Source organism: Caretta caretta, chromosome 7 (assembly GCF_965140235.1).
Source record: "Caretta caretta isolate rCarCar2 chromosome 7, rCarCar1.hap1, whole genome shotgun sequence".
In the NCBI taxonomy this organism is placed as follows: domain Eukaryota; kingdom Metazoa; phylum Chordata; order Testudines; family Cheloniidae; genus Caretta; species Caretta caretta.
In genome coordinates this window covers 91,748,215-91,768,797 of record NC_134212.1, presented here as the reverse complement: position 1 = coordinate 91,768,797, position 20,583 = coordinate 91,748,215, and the positions used below count along the sequence as shown (strand labels likewise).

The window sequence follows — 20,583 nt, the reverse complement described above, 5'->3', positions numbered from 1 at the left end:
TGTCAGCTGATGTGGGTTCATGGGGTTGGGCATGCAGGCCTGTAACTGCAGTGTAGATTTTCAGGCTCAGGCTGGAGCCTGGGCTCTGATACCCTACAATCGGGGAGAGCCACAGAGCCAAGCCTCCAGCATGAGCCCAATCAGCTGCACTGAACTTTTACATGCCCTACTATCCCAGCCCAAATGATGGGTCAGCCCCGGGGTGTTTATGACAGCATAGACATATCCTCTGCTGACGGGAACTCACCCTCTATGCTCCCCGCTCTGCCCTTATAAGAGCTCCCCTTCACAGGTGTCTCGTGTTTCCTTGGAAATCTCCCTCTAACTGAGCTCCGGTAACCTTTATTCGATCCAGGCACTTGTTTTCTAATAATTAACCCTTATACTCAGCAAACTGGTGTAGTCAGTGACTCCCAGGTGGGTCAGCAAAAGGCAGTCACTGGCAGACTGGGCCATGACTCCCCTGAAAGGGGCCAATTTTCCCATGACAGGCTCCAAGGTGGTTGGTACTGGAATATAAATGTTAGTATGAAGCATTGCGGAAGGGGCAGGGCCATCTCGATTCTCAGAACAGCTTCTGAGTAGGACTCTGAGAGAAGCAGATTATTTTGTATTCTCCTTCCGCACCTCAACCCCCAGACCCGTCTCTTAGCTGCCTCAAAAGTCAGGTTGGGACTCCTAACAGGCCCAGAAGACTGCTTCGTCAGCTACTGGAGTACATCTGACCTAGTCAATCCCTAGACCATACGAGCTGAATACCTCAGCTGACTATGTTCGACGGGCTGTGAAAGGCCTGGGTTCTAGAACACCATTGTTAAAAAATCTGTTGCACAGAAAATAGCTGATGACAGGGAACTTAACAGTCAGTTTTACTAGTGTTGTTGTTTGAAGCTCACTTTATTGTTGTATCATATTATTCAGATACATGTACAGATTTTGTTTTATTTTACTGTGAACGCTGTCTTGACAGAACAAAATAATTTGAAAATGGCAAGAACAATAAATATCAAACCATTAAATCTAAAATGTATAAATATAAAACATCAGTAATTGCTGAAAAACATCATTGGAAAATCCGGCAGCCATTTTTCTCCATGTGGCATCTGTTTGGTAGGCCATTTATCTTCCATCAGCATCACCTCAGATCCAGCACAGTTATTTTTGTTTCTGTCCCAACTACATGTTTACAGATCTGTAAAAGAAATCAACCATTATTCACTGACAGCAGCCGCTGAAGGGAATAGATCATGTGAACGTCAGGCAAAACTGCAGGAGCACCAGCTCCAGTTCCAATCCAAATCATAAAAGAGCTATTCCATACCCTGTATGTTCTTTCTGCTTTCTTCTATATGACAGCTACAAAAAAGTTACTTCTGTGTTCCCAGTACTTTCTAAGGTGCTGAGTAACAGCCCTAGATACCAACATTCTCCATTTTGCAATAGAACAGTAGGCCACTGGCAGTACCACTGCAAATTCTCTCATACTGCTCTGCCAACGTTCCTCATCCCTTACCAGCTCTACCACCATGGCAAAACGGGTAGTGCTGACGTTATCTGGATTCACATCTTGAGGTATTTGCTGAGATTGCTAGTAAGAGTGTCAACCAGTGTTGTCAGGATGGTTTTGGAGGGTTGTCATATCCACAGACCTAAAACCCACAAATCATTTCCTACAGGCCACAAGCACCCATTAGGTGGCAGCCACTTTTATTCACTACCAAACTGGGCTGGACTCCAATGAGATTATGTGGTTTGAGGCTTCCTCTTAAGTTTTGAGCCTGTTTTATATAGGCACAAGTTTTATTGGCTCCCAGGTTTGCCTGTTAATAAGTACAGGGCTAACTTTGCAAGTATGGACTGAAAATTTAACAGAAAAGTGACTATACATGCAAAACTGGCTATGTGTTCTTTAAAGAGAATAGTGCTGAAGGGTTAGATTTTTTGACACAGGCTATATTCTTGCACTCTCAGTTATGTATCTGAATAGGCTGCCTGTAGGTTGGCTGGATATGCAGGGAAAAGGGGGAGCTGGGTGCCCACTGTTCCCCATCTGGAACAGGTGGGCAGAGCATTAACCATACTCCCGCCCCAGTAATGCCCCAGCCAGCCAAACTGAGCTAGTTTAAGATTTGTCAGAATTTTCAGCTGATATAGGGGAAGCAGAGACGGACCGGTGCCTTTTGGGGGTATTTCAGGCAAAATGCCGCTGGAGTTCCCTCTGATGCCTACAGTTCACTCAAGATTGTGCTTAAAAATATATTCAATCATTTAGGGCTAGATTATGTTTGGAAACAGCAGAACACTGTTGGCCATAAACTGGATTCAAAACAGGCTTACCATTACGTTCTGGTTCAAGAGGGTGTGACACTGGCAGACTAGGTGCCAGCTTATGCCAAGGTCCCATAGATCTCACCGAACACTGACAAATGCATAGCAGGAAAGCAGTCTTGCTAACCTGTGTGTTAGTATTGTTAAAATAGGTGTAGATTTAGAAAAATGTGTTTAGCCTCTATGAAATGCTCATAAGTTGCTGCCTGAATTCATCTCACTCACAATAGCTGTATTCCCCGTTTAAGGTAATATTTAAATGTTTGCTTTGTAACTACAGAAGCAATTGCTATGGAACTCAAGCCCCCATAGGCAGAAGAGAAGCATTAACAAGTGTGAAATACTAGTTCATCACAAGAGATGTCATCTTCTGCCCAGCAAAAGGCGGCCCATGGACACCAGCTGAACCATTGTGCAACATCAGTGGACAAGACTTTGTGGATTGCTCTCCTCCACATCCACGAAGAGGAGACATGCATGAGCACAGCCCATCAGCTTGAATTCTGGGGAAGGGGAATAAATCCCTGTCAAGAAGAAATTATCGTGACTGTGCTTGAACTATGAAGGGCAAAGATTTTTTAGCGTAAGCAAGAGCGGCCCAGTGCTTGGCCTGGATTAGCCCTAAAGGACATATATTACAGCAGCTTTTCTTACCCTTCTGGAACCTAAGACTAACTCATTTATGTGTGTATGTTTACCTGCTTTAACCTTGTAAATAACATTTCTTTTTCTTAGTTAATAAATCTTTGGTTAATTTATTACAAGATTGGCTACACGCATTGTCTTTGTATAGGATCATTAGTGCAGTTGACTTGGGGTAACCTGAATGTTGTTATTTTTGGTGTAAGGAACCATCTCTCACAAAGGCAAGCTTATCTGAGTGACAGGATAGATAGGAGTACTCAAAGGGACTGTCTGTGACTCCATGTTAAGGGCTGAAGCATTTACACTTGATCCTTGGCTGGTGAAATCTAAGTATAGAACTCACAACCAATTTCTGATGTGTGCCCTGCTTCTTAACAGTCTGTCCTGACACTGGTACTCATGCTCCTGGCAGCTTGACAGGAGGATTTTATAATGGTATAGATCAGCTTTAATACTTGTGAGTCAGAGGAGAAGGCTAAACCAGCAGACACACCCACAATGGAAGACAGAGACTTGAAAAGTAGGACAGACTTGTAACACTGGAAGGCAGTGTGAGCGATGTTGGACTCTGATGGGACATGTAATATCTCCATGCTTTGTGATAGCAGTTGTGTACTTGGTGCCTTGTACAGAGAAGGAAGGGAGCTAAGTAGCCTGGGATTGCCTTTTCAAAACATGGTTGTAAAGTTCAGTAGCAAGAGCCAGTGTAACGAGAGCCAAAACAATCTGGGGTGGGATTTTCAAAAGTGTTAAGCATTTGCCTAACACAGGTCCCATGGGAACAAATGGTAAACCTACCATTAACATCAACAGGGGCAGAGTTAGGCTCATGGTCAACTTTTGAAAATCCCACCCAAAAGGAAACTAGGGCTTGGGTTCCAGTGTTTGTATTCCACTTCCACTCCCCAAGGGAGAGGCTGTACCTCTACGTGCAGCAAGTCTTTGCTCTTATTTATCAATTGTGGCTAACGCTCCAGTAGCCCTATTTCCATATTTGTGAACTCTGCCAAGAGGAGGAACATTGCCTTTATTTCAAGCAACGGATTGACATTTCTGATAATCGTTAATGACTATTTACCTGTTCAGTCACAGATTCTCATTATAAACCCTTTATCCATGTAAAGAGCACACTAGAATCTTTGACCACCAGACTAACTGGAAAACTACTTTGTGGTTACTGGAATGGCTTCTGAGAGGCTGGTGGAAAGGGTGAAAGGAAGCAGAGGTTCAATAGAGAAAATTATCCTTCATGGTGGCTAGCTGTTAGCTCTGCAGGTTTACTGGACATCACAGCTGGGGAAGTCAGTTGTGATTCTTTGTTAGGAAAAAAAATCTCTTTAAGTGGTCATGGAAAACTTCTGTGGGAATTCTCTGGCCCTTTTTCTCTTGGCACGGGACTACTGACCAGCTGTTAAGAAGGACAACAGGAGTATATTTTCCATGCTTAGGGAGCACTCAGACATCCTAATGTGGGAAAGCTGCTTTTCTGGCCGATATTATATTTCTCAAGTTAGACAGAGAGCTGTTCATAACATTTACTGGTTACTGCCACTCAAGTAGTGATAAGAAGTGTAATCTTTGTTTTACATTTTACATAGAAATAATCTCAATAACCAAATTAATTTCTTTAGGTTTCGCTCTCTGCTATAGATAAATTAGTTTAATGGGGAACTGAGAGTCATAGAATGAAAGATTTTATTTAAAATAGAATAGTTGGTTAAAGCAAACATGAATTATGATGAAACTATACACTGCAGTTATAGTCACATTCCAAGCTGAAAGAGTTCATCCAGGGGCTATCAGTCCCTGAATAAGAAGAATGGGTGTATAATCCTTCCATTAACTGTACCATGATGGTAAATGAGTGCGCTAGTTTAAAAGTTAGTGTGCTACCCTTCCTTATAATCACTCTCAACAGGGGTGGGCAAACTTTTTGGCCCAAGGGCCACATCGGGGTGCAAAACTGTATGGAGGGCAGGGTAGGAATGGCTGTGCCCCCCAAAAGCCTGGCCCCTGCCCCCATTTGCCCCCTCCCACTTCTCACCCCCTGACTGTCCCCCTCAGAAGCTTCGACCCATCCAACCCCCTCTGCTCCTTGTCCCCTGACTGTCCCCTCCTGGGACCCCTGCCCCAAACCGCCCCCCTGGGATCCCACCCCCTATCCAACCCCCCCGCTCCCTGTCCCCTGACTGCCCCGACCAATCCACACCCCTGCCCCCTGACAACCCCCCGGGACTCCCACACCCTATCCAACCCTCCCCCCCTGTTCCCCGATCTCTGACTGCCCCAGAACCTCCGCCCCATCCAACCACCCCCTGCACCCTGTCCCCTGACTGCCCCCTGGGACCCCCTACATAACCCCACCCACTGCTGCCCCCTAACCATGCCGCTCAGAGAGGCAGGAGCTCGCAGCCCCGCTGCCCGTGCAGCAGTGTGGCTACGTGGGAGGGGAAACAGCAGGAGAGGGGCCAGGGGCTAGCCTCCTGGGCCGGGAGCTCAGGGGCCAAGCAGGACAATCCCGTGGGCCGGATGTGGCCTGCGGGCCATAGTTTGCCCACCTCTGACTTACAATAACATCCCTTAATTAATTAGCATTAAACCTGCCTTTTACCATATCTATATTTCTACTATCATATTTAAAATACCTTCTATTCTCTCATGGCTATTTAATACTAAACAGTATCTTTAATTAACATCTGCATAAATGCCATTCCAATAACTATCACTGTAGATAATATGCTTCCAAAACATCCAAAACTCTTGTTAAAACCAGTTAGAACCAAACACGTTTACAACATGACCTGAGGTTATGTCTTAACTTCCCTCTAAGCTATATCACTTTACTTCACCCACAATTTACCAGGCCTAAATTTAAGTTCTCTACTTACATTTTAGCACAATTCTATTTAAAATAAACAAACATCATTTCACAGGTGACAGGAGGAGGCATCAGGAATGCACCTGTCAGTTAGGAAAGGATCATGAACTATACATGGTCCAAAGATATCAAAATAAAAATACAGAGAAACCCAACCTAATGCTGATATAACTTCTGCTTGCAGCACAGGCACTGGTGAGAATTTGAAGGGACTGATATTTTTCTGGAAGATATGCTCTGGTTCAAACAGGAATTAATTCTGGGAAGTGCTATGGCCTATATTATACAGGAAGTCTCACTAGACGATTACAATGATCACATCTTTGACTATTTTTTTGGAATATGTTAAGAATATTTTAAAAGTAATATACCTACATTAAATAGTCTAGGCTCCTTAGTGTGTGGGTGAAACCCCTTCTTTTTACAAGCAGAAACTTCAAGCATGCCAGCATTAGTAAGTCTGAAGATCCCAGTGCTGGAAAGCAAAGAACAAAACTGACTTAAAGTTTGTAGCATTAAAAGAACTTGGTTCAAACAAGCATTAGTCAATCAAACACAAGTTACTGGGTTCAATACAGAGTAAGTGGGTGAAATTTAATGGTCTCTTATGTACAGGAAATCAGATAAGATAATAAAATGGTCCTTTCTGGCATTAAAAGCTATGAGTCTATGAAGTAGAAAATATCCTGCCAGATAGAGTTGATCTATACTCTGCTTTGAGTCTTTATTACTAGTAAAAAAGAAATTCTACAGAAGAACAAAGAGTTACCTGACTACAAATCAATTCACTTTGATTAATGTTCCTAAAACTGAATAAAAAACAGACCATCAGAAATACAAGTGGAGGGGCTGGTCCTATATAAAAACTCTTACTCAATGATTAGTCCCTACTCACTGAAGTCAGCAGTACTACTCAGGTGAGGAACAGCTGCTCCTTTGAGTACTGAGTTAGAAAAATTGTTACAGAAGGCTTTGGGCCCATCGTTTCACATCTGCTGTACAAACTTTTGCTGAAGACTATTACTTTTGTAAGTCTGAGGAGAATAATGAAAGACCAAGTCTTATCCCCTGCCCAAAGCCCATGTAGATTGGTGTGGTATGCGGCCCTACTACATGTACTGGAGGAGAAGGGAAAGGGGGAGAAACAGAATCCTGCCTACCCTCCACTACCCAGGTCATGGCACAGCCATGTTCCAGGTTGTTACTGCCACTTCTGGACCGCAGAAGCCATCATAGCCAGCGATGCTTCTTGTACGGGGCAGCTTTGCACGGGGGTTCCAGAGAGCTATACCTTTGCCACATGTAGGGGCTATGTGGAGACAGAATGTGTATGCTGGTTGCATTCCTTTAGCTGCTGTCAGTTAAGATAACATGCAACTCCTGGGTACAACTGCATTGCTAGTGATTACATACATGTGCTTTTTTATCATGGTCACCTTTAAGATTCTATTTATGAATTGTTTATAAAGGGTTAATAACAGATTAATAAATGTTACAGACATGAGTAAGATGTGCAATAGATGTTACAAGCATAGCAGTAGAAGGTAGTATAGATGTTTATAAGCCACGATTACAAGCAATCTATTGACCTGCTCCATATGCCTCTTTTTAAAAGCATGTAGGCATTGCTCCACTCAGTATTTCCTAAGGGTTAGATTCACTAAGGGGACACAGGTGCCTATAGAGGAAGTTAGGCACCTAAGTTCAACATTTAGGTACCACTGGCATTCACAAAACCACCACTGACCTGAAGGTACCTTCATTTCTGCTGGTAGGCATGTGCCAAGACTCCTAAATCCTGAAGGCACCCCACAGCTCACAAGCTGCTCCTGCCTGAGCCCTGGCTGGTGGGATTCTCAAAGTAGGTGTTCCCCTGCCTATCTCACTTGCAGGGCCCAATTCGGTAGGTGTGCTACAATATACTCAACTTGCACAAAAGAGAGCCAGGAATTTTCAGGGCTGGCTGGCATACACGGGTGCCCCAGAATACCCCATAGCTCAGAGAGTAGGTTATTCCCCTAGGATGTGGGAGACCCAGGTTGCAATCCCCACTTGGCCTGATTTGGAACAGGAACTTGAACCCAGCTCTCCCACCTCAAAAGGGAGTGCCCTAAACTTCACGTTATTCTGAGGCAGGTATCACTCAATGGCTCCTGTTGGAGCTGTTATACTTTGTATAAATAATTACATATTCATTGGAGCAGGGACTTGAAATTGACTGTCCAAAATCCCAGGTGTGTGCCCTAATCAGTGGGATACATAGTCTCAGTCTCTTGCACTCATGCTGTTTCTAAGGGGGCCCTAGAATACGAAATAACTTGGTTACGACATGCACCTGGAACATGGGAGACCTACTCCACATCAGGCAGAGCAGGCATTAGAAAACAGGTCTCCCACATCCCAAGTGAACACCCTTACCCCTGGGTATGAACTATCATCAGCGGGGGTTGGAAGGTCCTTACTCTTGTTTTTGCTAGAAAAGGCTGACCATTCTTAGGCACCTAACTCCAGGAGAGGGGTCAAGCCTGTGAATCTGGAGCACAGACAGGAGCCTCTGGCACCCAGGAGTACATATACTCTGCAATTAGCCATCTGCAGCTGACCTGTGCCAGCTGACTCAGGCTCCTGGAGCTCAGGCTAAGGGGCTATTTAATTGTGGTGTAGAAGTTCAGGCTCAGGCTACAGCCCAGGCTCTAGGAACCTGTGAGGTAGGAGAGTCCCAGAGCCTGGGCTGCAGCCTGAGACCGAGCCCAAACGTCTACACTGTACTTAAACAGCCTCTTAGCCCAAGCCCTGCTGGCACAGGCCAGATGCAGGTGGATCTGGGCCCTGAGCCCTGCCCTTTCTTTTGTATTTCACTCCTGGGTGTCTTAGGTGGCTCCCAGCTCAGTTTGCTGGCTTCTGAGAATCCCTTTCTTAATGCCTAATTCACCTCCTGGGGAGCCTGGATATCCAACTTTGGTCTCTGAATTCCACTAGGGGGCCGGGCACCATGGAGTTACATGTTGCAACACTCAACATTGCAATGCCTAACCCCTTGTGAAACCAGATCTTAGGCCCTGTAACGCTGAGAGGAGAAATGCTAACATATCTTTACAAATTTGGCCTGTAACAAATGTACTGTAAACAGCTTTTAGTCATTTATTTGTACTTTATAAACCATTGGTAAAACAGAACCTTAATATAAAGCGTGACTTATCTCTAACCTCCCATCAGGTCAGTGTTTTCCACTAAGAACAAGCTAAAAATCCTACACCATCCACCTTCTTCACTTAGAAGAGTGCAGTTTGGATTCTGTGAGACACCTGACAATGAGATCCATGAAGCCTAGAACTACCACAGTCAAATGCGGTCACACCTACCAAGTGGAGCGGAGCATCGCCATTTACAGAATTTTAAAATTAAATATGAGACAAGGTGACGTCAAATAACACTGCACACACAGGCTTACTGGAATGCAAGCCACGATCAATTTAGAACACAAGGAAAAAAACCCACACATATATACTACAACCTTTTATCTCCTTCACCTTAGCTGACATTCAGATGCTGTTTTGCAGGTGATCTAGTTTTAAGATAGCAGGCTGGGAGAGATAGCTAAACATTACTTAGAAAAAACAGAACTCACTCATTATGTTTTGGTGAACAAACAATTGCAATAGCCTCTGGTAACATTAGCTGATAAGAACAATGAGTATGAAGATCAACACTGGATAAGAATGCAGTTTGTGTTGGATGCGTCTACAAAAAGAAAGGGAAAGCTCTGCATAGTGAAAGTATTTCTTAGTCAAGTCAAGGTCAAAAATCCATTCAAGAAGAAACAGGATTTTGTAACAAGAGAAGGTGTTAGCATTTTCCCCAGATTCAGTTTTTATTATTTGCTACTAAACCTTAACTTTTCCGTGGCACAACATACCTCTGAGGATAATTTTCATGAATGACTCAACAATGCAAAAGCTAAACGCTACAGTGTCAGGAGTAAATCCCTAATGCCAGGTGTATGAAGGCTTACAAAAACAATTTTAAACTCTTCTGAATATCAGATTAATGTTCTTATGAAAGGAAACAAATCTAGATTGAAAAGGCAAGTGTGGGTATAATAAGATGGCAGACCGAGATCAAAGGACTCAAATTAATTGTCCAAAATCCCTAAGAGTGGGATCATACACCATCCATATCAAGTAGAAAGTAAAAATTAGAACATAATTGAAAGTAACTGTCACTAGACGGTAAAAAGTGAAACACCACCTATAAGAAAATGGAAGCATGAAGCAGGTTGAAATTTTACATGGTGTTCACATTACATCACTGTCTTTGGTTCCAATGCAAACATGGATTTAATATAAAATTGACAGAGCTGGGTGGCCCCAGTAAACCATTTTCCTGTCCCAGGAAAATTTTCAAGTTAAAAAAAAAAAATCCTGACCCAAATCAGGACCAAAAATTGAAATCTCAAAAATGTTTGACAACTGCAACTCACCAAAATTATTCAGTTCAGTTCAATTGAAATGTTTTGTTCTGATATTTCAAAATGTTTTGTTTCCATTTAACAATTTTTATACTATAAATTAAAATTTCTAAACAAAAAGTTACTCCAAAAGGAAAAACTGAACTTTTCTTAGAAAAAGTCAAAGTGGAATGTTTCAAAAACTTTAAAAAACTTTGATAAAAAATTTTTTCAAAATGGGAAATTCATCAGAACCGACCATTCCCCAAGAAGTTTCAGTTTTGACAAATCAGCACTTTCCAACAACAAAAAAGTATAGACAAAAAATTCCTGACCAGCTATACAAAGTGGTGATTTATATATCTGAGGTGCAATTCTGATCTCAGATGCTCTGCCTTTCAGGGGAGTTATTCCCGATTTACAGTGGTATCGGTGAGATCAGAATCAGGCCCCTGAACTCCAAAGAGGTCAGGCATTACTTCACCATTTATGATCTTAGTCATTAATGCACTAAGTCTTGGAAGTTCACGTTTGAGCTGATTTACTCATTTCTACACATATTTATGTTTAGTGTTTCATTTTATAATTTCATGGACTACAAGATTAGCCAAATTTGCAATTGAAAAAAAATCTAAAATCATCTAACAAAACAGAGCCTCAAGTTTCTTTTGCAAGCAGGTTTCTTTTTGTCACATTTCCTATCTTAAAAAAAATCTTCACTACTGATTTTTAAAGAAAATTATGTAACATACTCAGTCAAGTACTCTACTTTTTAATATTTATTTCACAACTCTTCCTTCTCACCATGCCTGGAATAAACTCTCAATGCTCAAAACTGCTTGATCCAAACTGCAGTTTGAAAACCTACAAGTAATGGTTTTAGAAACGGGGTGTATCTAATACAAATGGGCCAAATTCTGCACTGAATTCTATCTTGTATACATTAGGATTTTAAATTGCTGTCCATCACTGTAGCAGCTGAGTGCATTCCATATAAAATCAATAGCAAAGTCCTAGTGGACTTTATGAAGTCTCTGGCTCTTTTCCTTTTTGAGGATACATGTCAGACATGTAAATGGTATTGAATGAGGTATATGTGAAAAAGAATTTTGGGTCAAATTCTGCCAACAGACAGACAGCTCCTATCGTCTTGAATAGAAGTTGCATGGGCAAAACTGGGCCCACTGTATCAATGAAACACTTTACAGCTTTCTAGAAATAAAGAACAGCTTGTATCAGGGGATGACATTTATGTCAAATCAGGTCACCAGCACAAAAATTGAGAGAGAAAATTAGTTTAAATCATGCAAATTATTTCTTTAAACTGGGTTTTCCAGTGCTGGTTCTGTATATCCTATCTAGCCAATACAGAGAAGTCAACATCCACAAGGCATACGTACATGGATCCAACCCAAAGTGAGGAGAGCGTGTTGATCCTGAACGCTGAATAATTCTTCCACATTCTCCATGTCGCAGTAATCCGGTCCTGCAGACTGCTTTGGCACTATTACATGGGTAATAGTAAATTCATTATGTGTCTGTAAAACACATGGTAGGAAGATGACTTGAATTAATGGTCTTCTAATGAACAAATGCTGAACATGAATCTGAGGAGAAAAGGGTCAGATCCTCAGCTGCTATAAGTTGCATTAGTCCCACTGAGTTCAATTAAACTATGCCAGTTTACACTAGCTAAGAATCTGGCCAGTATTTCATCACAGCAATAGACAGAGAAGCAACAAACGTATTTGAAATGTGTATGCACAGAAAAATGTTAAAAGAAGAGATGATGTCTGTTAAGAATGAAAGCAAGGGATGTAAAAATACAATTACTTTCTTTGAAGCTTGGAAACACAACATGCGTCCCTGTTTTTATTATTCTTGGTTTTTATGTGTGTCTAATGCACTTTGATATCCACTTTGAACTTCTTTGTTCTTGCATGTCTGTGTATCAGCATCAGTGGTGCTATCCCCACTGCTCTGGGAACAATCTGATAATTAAGTACTGCTGGAAAGTTAGCTAACTGACCACTGAACATTATCTAGGATATAGGTAAAAACAAACAGCAGTGATTTTTGTTTTATTTGCTGACAGGGGTGGATTTTTTTAGAATTTGATAACACCCACCAATAGCTTTTAACATTTTTAATATCCAGTTTTCCTGTAACTAAACCTCATTTTGTTTGATGAATACCAGGGAATGTTCTTGAAAAATCCTGTAATGGAGGTTAAGTGTACAGCTTAATAACAGTACATGACCACAATAACTATGGAGAATTAAGATCAAATAGGTCTGTAACAATGCAAACAGCAGACCACAATTCAATAAGATAGCCTAACAGAGCCATAAGATTATTTTATAAAGTTACTTACATTACACATGGAGGGCTTGTCTCTACTACTGATTAAGTCAATGTATGTTATGTCACTCAGGGGTGTGAAAAAGCCACCCACCTGAGTGACATTCTCCTGCCAACACAGATTTCACCTCTCGTTGAGGTGGAGTAATTATGCTGATGGAAGAGCGCTCTCCCGTCAACAGTGTATCTTCACCAGGTGCGTTACAGCGGTGCAGTTGCATCGGTGCAGCTGTGCCAATGTAGCAAGGTAGTGTAGACTAGCCCTTGCACTTCAGATCTGTTTTTGCTTTGATATCAGTTCATTACAGGAAAATACAGTACTATCAAAAATGCCTTCCCCGTACAAATGTGAAGGTTCAACTGTACCAGTTTTCCGCAGAGAATTCCACATGTCTCTATTCCTCTTACTGTATTTGCCTCTGCTAGCAGCAGAAATTTGTGACAAAGATCTGTGGGTAAAACTACACCTCGGAGTGCTTCAGCCATTTGATCTAATAAACGAGGAGAAAGGGCATTTATAATTTAGTCTTCAGTGCAAAATTTTCTAACGTAACAGGTTTACACAGTTAAGAGATCAACTGAACTGACTTACATCCGGAGTGCCATACTTGCCGCAAAGAAGTTTTTGTCAGAATAATATAGAACTTTACAGAGTATAACCTTTCTTCTATTAAATGTACATTGAAGAATACACAGAATGTTAACTGGATTGCATTCACTAAGGCAGTGAACTAGCACTACTTCCTGGTCCAAATTTTCAGAAGAACTCTAAAAATGCAACCACAGTGGGCCTGGGCCTGCTCCCATGGAGTTAATGGCAAAATTCCCATTTAATTCAATGGAAGCAATTGGGTCTGTAGTCTGCAGGCCTAGGAACTTGTAGGTGTGAAATGGGTAATCTCAGATGTACGTATCCATTTTAGGTGAGAAAACAAAGGGTAGTGTACAGACACACAAACATTCCAGGAACATTTGGTCCTCCATGTCAGAGAAAGCTACAATGAAATACACACATGCAGGTCGATATCATATAGTATGTTAGGAGATGCAGAGGAGCATTACAGCTCCACTGAACACTTACTCTGAACAGTGCTTAAAGTGGCTGCTGGATTTAAGGCCTGGTTTACTGGAGGAGATTGTCCAGCAGAAACAGAGGCATCACTCTTACTGGCTTTCTCAGAAAATGTGGTAGATAAGGAGTTATTCTGATGCATAGAAATGCAAGACAACACACTTCCATCAATCTGCTCAGACATAACCATATTCTCTTTAATTTTCTGATCTCGGGCTAGTTCTTGCTTCTTAAGCTGATCTTCAAAGAACTGAAACTGCTCCGTTTCAAGCTGCTGTTGTCGCATCTGTGCAATTCTCTTCTTTTCTGCTTCTATCAGCCTCTGCTGCTCCAGTTTCTTTAAGAATTCAGCTTTACACTTGTTCTGCAAAGTATGTAAATAAAGTGGTCAGATCCTTTAGACGATGTTAAAAGAGTCACAAAATCATGAGGGGAAAGCTAGCAAACTGATTACCAGTTATTATCAGACAATAATGACACTGTTTGGAATACGTTAGCCACATTGCCCAATACAATTGTGCCCACAGAAGTGCTCTAAAATAATAAACACGATGTACTTAGGGGTAGAGGACAGAGATCTCCCATTCTGCACACCCCTGATACATTATGCATTTACCTCAGTATTAATAGTATTTGCCCTTGACACCCTTATATTTTAGCAGAAATAATTATAGTCTAAAAAAGTCATTTTATGAATAGGGGAGTAAAGGGAGAAGGCACAAACAAGTCTTTGTCATCAAGGACAAATCTATCTTCAAGTGGATTTCACAGCACAGTTCTCTCTCTCACACCTTCTCCTGCCCTCTTCCTTTCTTCACTTACTTCATTTTCCCTTGGACTGCTTCCGGGTATGTCTACACTTAAACCGCTGCACAGACACTCACTACAATGACAGGGGGGGTTCTCCCATCGCAGCAGTTAATCCACCTCCCCAGGAGGCAGTTGCTATGCTGATGGAAGAATTCTTCCGTTGACTAGTACTGTCTACACCAGGCGATAGGTCATCATAGCTACGTCTCTCAGGGGTGTGGAGCTATGCCAATATAAGTTTTCAGTGGAGATCAGCCCTTAACCTTGCATTGTATGGATTTTTCCACACTACTTATTGTTCTCTCTCGGTCACAGTAGGTCCTCACTGTACTCTCATCTCCCTCCAGCTGCCCAACACCAACTGCTATTCCACAAACTGCAGGGAACCTTCAGGTTCCAACATTCCTTCACCACTTCTGTTAAAGAGATAGCAACACAAACTGTCAGAAGCCAGTTAAAATATAGATACTTAATCAATAACCAACAAACAAAACAAAACAAAACCTCGCAAACAAATCATAAATGGGAACATGGATTCTTGTTCCAAATTCCAGGAGACGCTCTGTGGGAGAAAGAACAGTGTTCCTTACTTCTTCTACCTCTTTCCATTACAAGCTTTTGAACTACAAATCCTACTCTCAGTGACTTTATTACACAAAGTGGGAATATGACTATGCAGCCCTTAATAGTTACTTAAATACACCCACGAGTCAACCAGAACCTAGCCTAATTTTGTACCTTTCACAATGCCTTGATGGATGTCAGAGTTCAAGGGAATACTAGTTGTGTTGTGGTCTAATTTTGCTTTTTCTTCAGGGAAAAGGGGCCAATTCAAATACTCATTAGTACAGTATCTGAATTTATCAAATAAAATAGCATTAACCAAACTGTACCAACCTGCAATAGAGGCTTTTTCTACAATAGATAAAGACATTAAGCATTTCTATTAAGTAAATGCTAAAATATTTACATATTTATTTCTAAATAACCACACATCTACACCACTTATTTTAAAATACACTGCTTTATTAAAAAGAAAAGGAGGACTTGTGGCACCTTAGAGACTAACCAATTTATTGGAGCATAAGCTTTCGTGAGCTACAGCTCACTGCATCGGATGCTTTATTAGATGCTCAAAAGACACAGTTTCTAATAGTGCCTAAACAATAGTAAAATTTAGATGTTTTTCTCATACAACTGCTTTTTTATTTGAATGTTGATTATGTAATATTTATAACTAACTGATTAAATCAGTAAACATTCATATGAATAATGCTTTAAAAATTAAATGTGAATTCAGATAAGACTTACTTTGTCTTGCATATATTCTTGGTATTCTGCGTTATATTTCTTTAAAAGATCCTTCTTCAATTCATCTGTCCTTGGAAATGCAACCTCTTTCAGTTTCTTTTGGGAAGGGGTGGGGGAAGGGGAGGAGAAATAAAAAAAACCGTAAAACTGATTTCCTGCCTTTGAAACAAACAAACAAACAAATTAGCTGGGAAGGAAAATCAGCTGGAATGCAGATTTAAAAAGTCAATCATTTCAAAACAAAGTTAAAAATACTAAATTACAGGCATGTCAAATACATAAAGCCATGTCTGTAGCTGTTATCAGTTGGCACAGTCCATTGAAGCTATGCCAGTTTACACCAGCTGAGATCTGGCCAACAGATTTCTTGTAGAAAAGAAAAATCACTTTTCCAACCAGTCTGATGCCTCTGTGAGGCACAAATTACATGTGACAAACGGCATTACTGGCTCAGATTACGTTTATTTCTAGGTTTTAGATCAGCTTTGGCCCAGATCCTGCAACAAGCTATCTGGGATGAGCCTAGGTGGGGCTCCACTCAGATGTGGAGTTCTGCCTGTGGAGAGTTTACTGCAGGAATGGGGTCTTTGATATTACATGTTTCAAGACCTTAACTAAAGTACTTAAGCATGTACTTAATCCCATTGATTAACAGAATTTAAGCACGTGCTTGGGCACCTCTCCTGAATAGGGATGCTTTCCTGATTTAAGGCCCAAGGCAGAATAAGAATCGGAAGAAAATTATGTGGACCAAGCCTCAAAAGAGACCCTATTAAATGTATTAAACTTACAATGGTAGACCTCAATCACATGGCACTTTACATACTTGCTTAGCTTTACTCACATAAGCTATTGTGTTCAATAGCTTGGGCCCGTAGTTATTGGGGTGTTTAAATAATTCAAACTGGAAAATTTAACATCAGTGTAGCATTTTGCCAGATGAATCTGAGTATATACAAACCAGTGCACAGGTGCTATTGCCTGTCACAGCACACATGCACCAGAAAGCAGCTGTCCCCTTCTGGAATCACTTGGAATGCACTGTGGAATGGCAGCATGAGGCACAATGTTTTGCTAGAAGAGACAGTTTTCCATATTTCAGTGAATATCAATGGATAATTTCAGGTGTTTTAAACTGAGGAGGGAACTATTTAAAAAGTTCATCCATTAATTAAAGCAATGATGAAACCAATATAGTACTGGAGAAATTGGGAAAAACATTAAAAGGAAATGGAGTACATATTTTAGTGTTAAAGAAAGCAGAAAATACTTTGGCTTATCAGCACGTTAAGCAGATAATATACAGTACACTAATAATTCCAAACGTCCCTCCGGCACTCAGAAGTCAAGGGTCATTCATTTAAATGGAAGCAGGATGATATCCTAAATGCTTTTAAATTAAGGTGTTTAAAATATATGTATCCTTTAGAAACAGATTTAACTAAGTGTCAAACAATCCATATACTATTGGCTCTGTTCAGCGATACCAATTAATTCACATTTTAGGAGTTGCAATTAGAATCCCAGCAATGATCAAGTTAGTAAACTGAAATTAAACTTTGTTGCTAATGGAGTTAGTTAAAAGAACTTAGTCTTGGTTGGTTCCGTAAGTATTTGTTAGTTCTGGGGAAAGAACAATTTAGTTACTGAGAGAGCAATGCCAGGAAAAAGCAAACCTACCTTCATGATATCCTGTTTTTCTGGTACTGAACATTGCTGATAGTCTCGGTGACTGGGCAGCTTTTCTACAAATAAGCTAGAAAATTAAACACACACATTTCCCCCCTTGTTAGCCAAAGGAAGATCCACAACAGCTTTTATGTTGGGAGGAAAACAAGTTTTGCATATCACAGAAGTTGAACACTACATTCCAATTTGATTTATAGCAGTTTTCTATGCTTTCACAGGTTTAAACCATGTCACTGAAATTCCAGCACTGATTTACATAACACAAATCTTAACCCCCACAATATTATTTTCTGTAGCTGGATGCACTTTTCCTTGTTCTTTAGTAGCAAAGGGTAATAGCAGGACTAACTAACACATGGCACCAGAAATCACCATGCTGGGCACAAGCTAGCCTTTGTAACCAGATCTTATCAGCATCACCCTTGTCCTTCCATCCCCTTTTCACTCTGAACACACTTGTTAGGTCTTGTCTTATTTAAGGTCTTCAGGCCAGTGAATGTCCTTTATTCTATGATTGTTCATGGATTGCAACTTTCACGAGCTACTGCCATGTAAATAATAATAATGATAACATGGCAAAAGTCTAAGAGAGAAGGCTGCCAACAGAGGAAGTCTCTGTAGAGACTTCATGTGAAGTCATGCATGTCATACTGACATGCATTACTGCAGCCTACTTCTGACCACACCAACCTGTGCTACAAGGTGAAACAAATTATTTTATAGAACAGGCAGAATCAATCACTATTGTGCACGTAGGATGCACACTGGATACCTCTGTTTACAGCCACCCATAGCTTTCTGAAAAGTTCACCTTCAAGACTGGAAATTTCCTGGCCTTCTTTGTTCACAAAAGTTGCATGTGTTTGTTTAAAAACAAGCAACAAACAAATGCAACAATGTCTGAACAAACAAACAGGATACCAAAGTGAGGGAAACCCCCCAGCCGCCCATTATTATATATTTAACTTTTTTTAAAGTTCTACAGCCTGACTGTCTCCTTAGAAAGTTTAAATCTGCTATGGACTTAGCTCTCAATTAGGAAGTAACTGAGTGTTCTAGTGAAATCTGCTTTTGATTTGATGGAGTTATGACCTTTTGAAAAAAAAAATCACATACTAAGCATGCACTGGACATTTTGCAATGACTTATTCATTCAGGGACAGACTCTGTCTAGTCCTTGTGTGGAAGAGTAGCAGAATGAGGGAGTAAAAAGCCCCTCTTTTTGTGGTCTGTTTGATGGCTGGGCAAAATTACCAAATCAATCTATCCATCAGACTCATTACGGTAAAAAAAAACTACAGATTATTCCTTACGTTATAAATTTATTATAAAGAACAAAAGCATTCTCCAGGTTTCCTTCCTCCAGATATACAGATGCCATGCGCTCCATCTCTACTCCGGATCTAAAGTAACGACGCGGCGTAATATCCTCATTGATTGTTATATTACAGGCAAGCTTGCTTAAGGCACGTACTCGCTCCTCTGGGCTCACTGAAACATCTGTGTGGTCAGGCATAGCTGCTAACTTTTTCTGAAAAACAAGCAACACATCACAGGTTACATTTCACCTTGGATGGCTGACCCCATTCACACATGACCTTGTTCAAGGCACTGAGGGAAATTTAAATTTAAATCAATAAATTAATTAAATAAAATCAATCAATAAATAGCCACAAATGTTAGTAACAATGAAAAGACTTCATCATGCTTCTTCAATGGCGTTAAAAACCATGAATAAATTATATTAAAAACACAAAAATTGTGAAAAAGATAAAGACAAAATTAAATTAACTAGAGTGAAACAAATAAAAGAATAAGCCTGATTTGGCAGCTTCCTAGACTTCCCAAGATATGAATTCCCATAAAGTGCCCCATTTTTATAGACGTTTAAAGTATTCTACCTAGGCCTGATCTAACCTTGGAACTTACACAGGCCCAGCAACATCTCCTAAGTGCATGAAAAATCCACACCTCTGAGAGATGCAGCTATGCTAACATCACCCCCCAGTGCAGACAGTGCTAGGTCAATGGAAGAATTCTTCTGTTGACCTAGCAATCTGGGAGTAGCTCCAGCAATGGGAGAAGCCCTCCCGTTGGCATAGGTTGTGTCTACACTGGAAATGCTACAGCAGTGCAGCAGCTGTAGCATTTCAAGCGTAGGCAAGCCCTTACCACTGGATGTAATGTTTACAGTTGGGTGTAGCCTAACTGATAACAGCAGTCAGAATTTTCAGGATCACACCAGAAGTTCATTTCAATGGAACTTTACAGATTAAAGCATTCATTTACAGCTGAATAAACTAAAGCTATTTAACAGGACAGGAAGAGAAGCCAGCAAGAAAAGCCATGAACTCATGTTCTATAAGATTTAATACATTTTCTCTTTCATACTGTTATTTAAAATAATTGATTACATTCCTGAATGAAACTGCTGCTGTGAAACTGCTTCATCTTATTATATTTTAAAGGCTTCAGTCTTTCAATTCAGAATGTGTATACAAACACACCCCAGAGGAAGTGCACAGTAACTAAGAGGGAGAAACCCAACAAATCAAATGTATTCAATATAATATTTAAAAAATATTTAAATTCCAGCTCGCTACACTCCATACGAAGGGGCAGCTGGGCAGAGAATAAGGGTGGTAGCAGGGAATGGTGGTTAGAAACTTGGAAAAACCCTTGAGCTGGTGGTCAGCACAACTAAACTAGCGTGGGTGGTATCAGATAGTTTGCTGCTTTTTTGAAACTCTGGATGCCAAAGCATTAAATATCAAAATGTAATACATACCAATGAACTAACAGTGAATGGCTGTTCCATGTTGCCCACAGTCTGCAAACCAAGAAGATTACTATTTCTTTTCAATCTCTCCATCTGGTCACAAAGAACAAAATGGGGGGCACAGGGGAGGAGGGCGGAAAAAAAAATCAATGCAATGTTTAGAGCTTGCAGTAAGTTGCCCTCCCCACAGCCCCGCGAGTCATGGTTTATTGGTCAAAGAGGAACTTCAGTACAAATACTCTGATTGTCACCATGTGCTAACA

At 40.8% G+C, this 20,583-nt stretch overlaps 1 protein-coding gene across 6 annotated transcripts in view; it reads right to left on the bottom strand.

Annotated features, from left to right (window-relative positions):
* Positions 1–878: 878 nt before the first annotated feature.
* STAMBPL1 (STAM binding protein like 1) overlaps positions 879–20,583 on the bottom strand; it is a 41,560-nt gene continuing 21,855 nt past the window's right edge. For 4 of the 6 annotated variants that reach the window (XM_048857173.2, XM_048857172.2, XM_048857171.2 and 1 more), the window contains 10 exons: positions 20,330–20,413; positions 18,855–19,072; positions 17,533–17,608; positions 15,853–15,948; positions 13,741–14,095; positions 13,026–13,150; positions 11,699–11,905; positions 9,480–9,592; positions 6,227–6,326; positions 879–1,192 (listed from right to left, as the gene is read on the bottom strand). In XM_048857173.2, the coding sequence (XP_048713130.2) occupies positions 1,136–1,192; positions 6,227–6,326; positions 9,480–9,592; positions 11,699–11,905; positions 13,026–13,150; positions 13,741–14,095; positions 15,853–15,948; positions 17,533–17,608; positions 18,855–19,072; positions 20,330–20,413 (1,431 nt within the window). In that variant the 3' untranslated portion in view covers positions 879–1,135. The remainder of the gene's footprint in view (positions 1,193–6,226; positions 6,327–9,479; positions 9,593–11,698; positions 11,906–13,025; positions 13,151–13,740; positions 14,096–15,852; positions 15,949–17,532; positions 17,609–18,854; positions 19,073–20,329; positions 20,414–20,583) is intronic. The other 2 variants (XM_048857174.2, XR_007357540.2) reach the window with 2 other exon arrangements.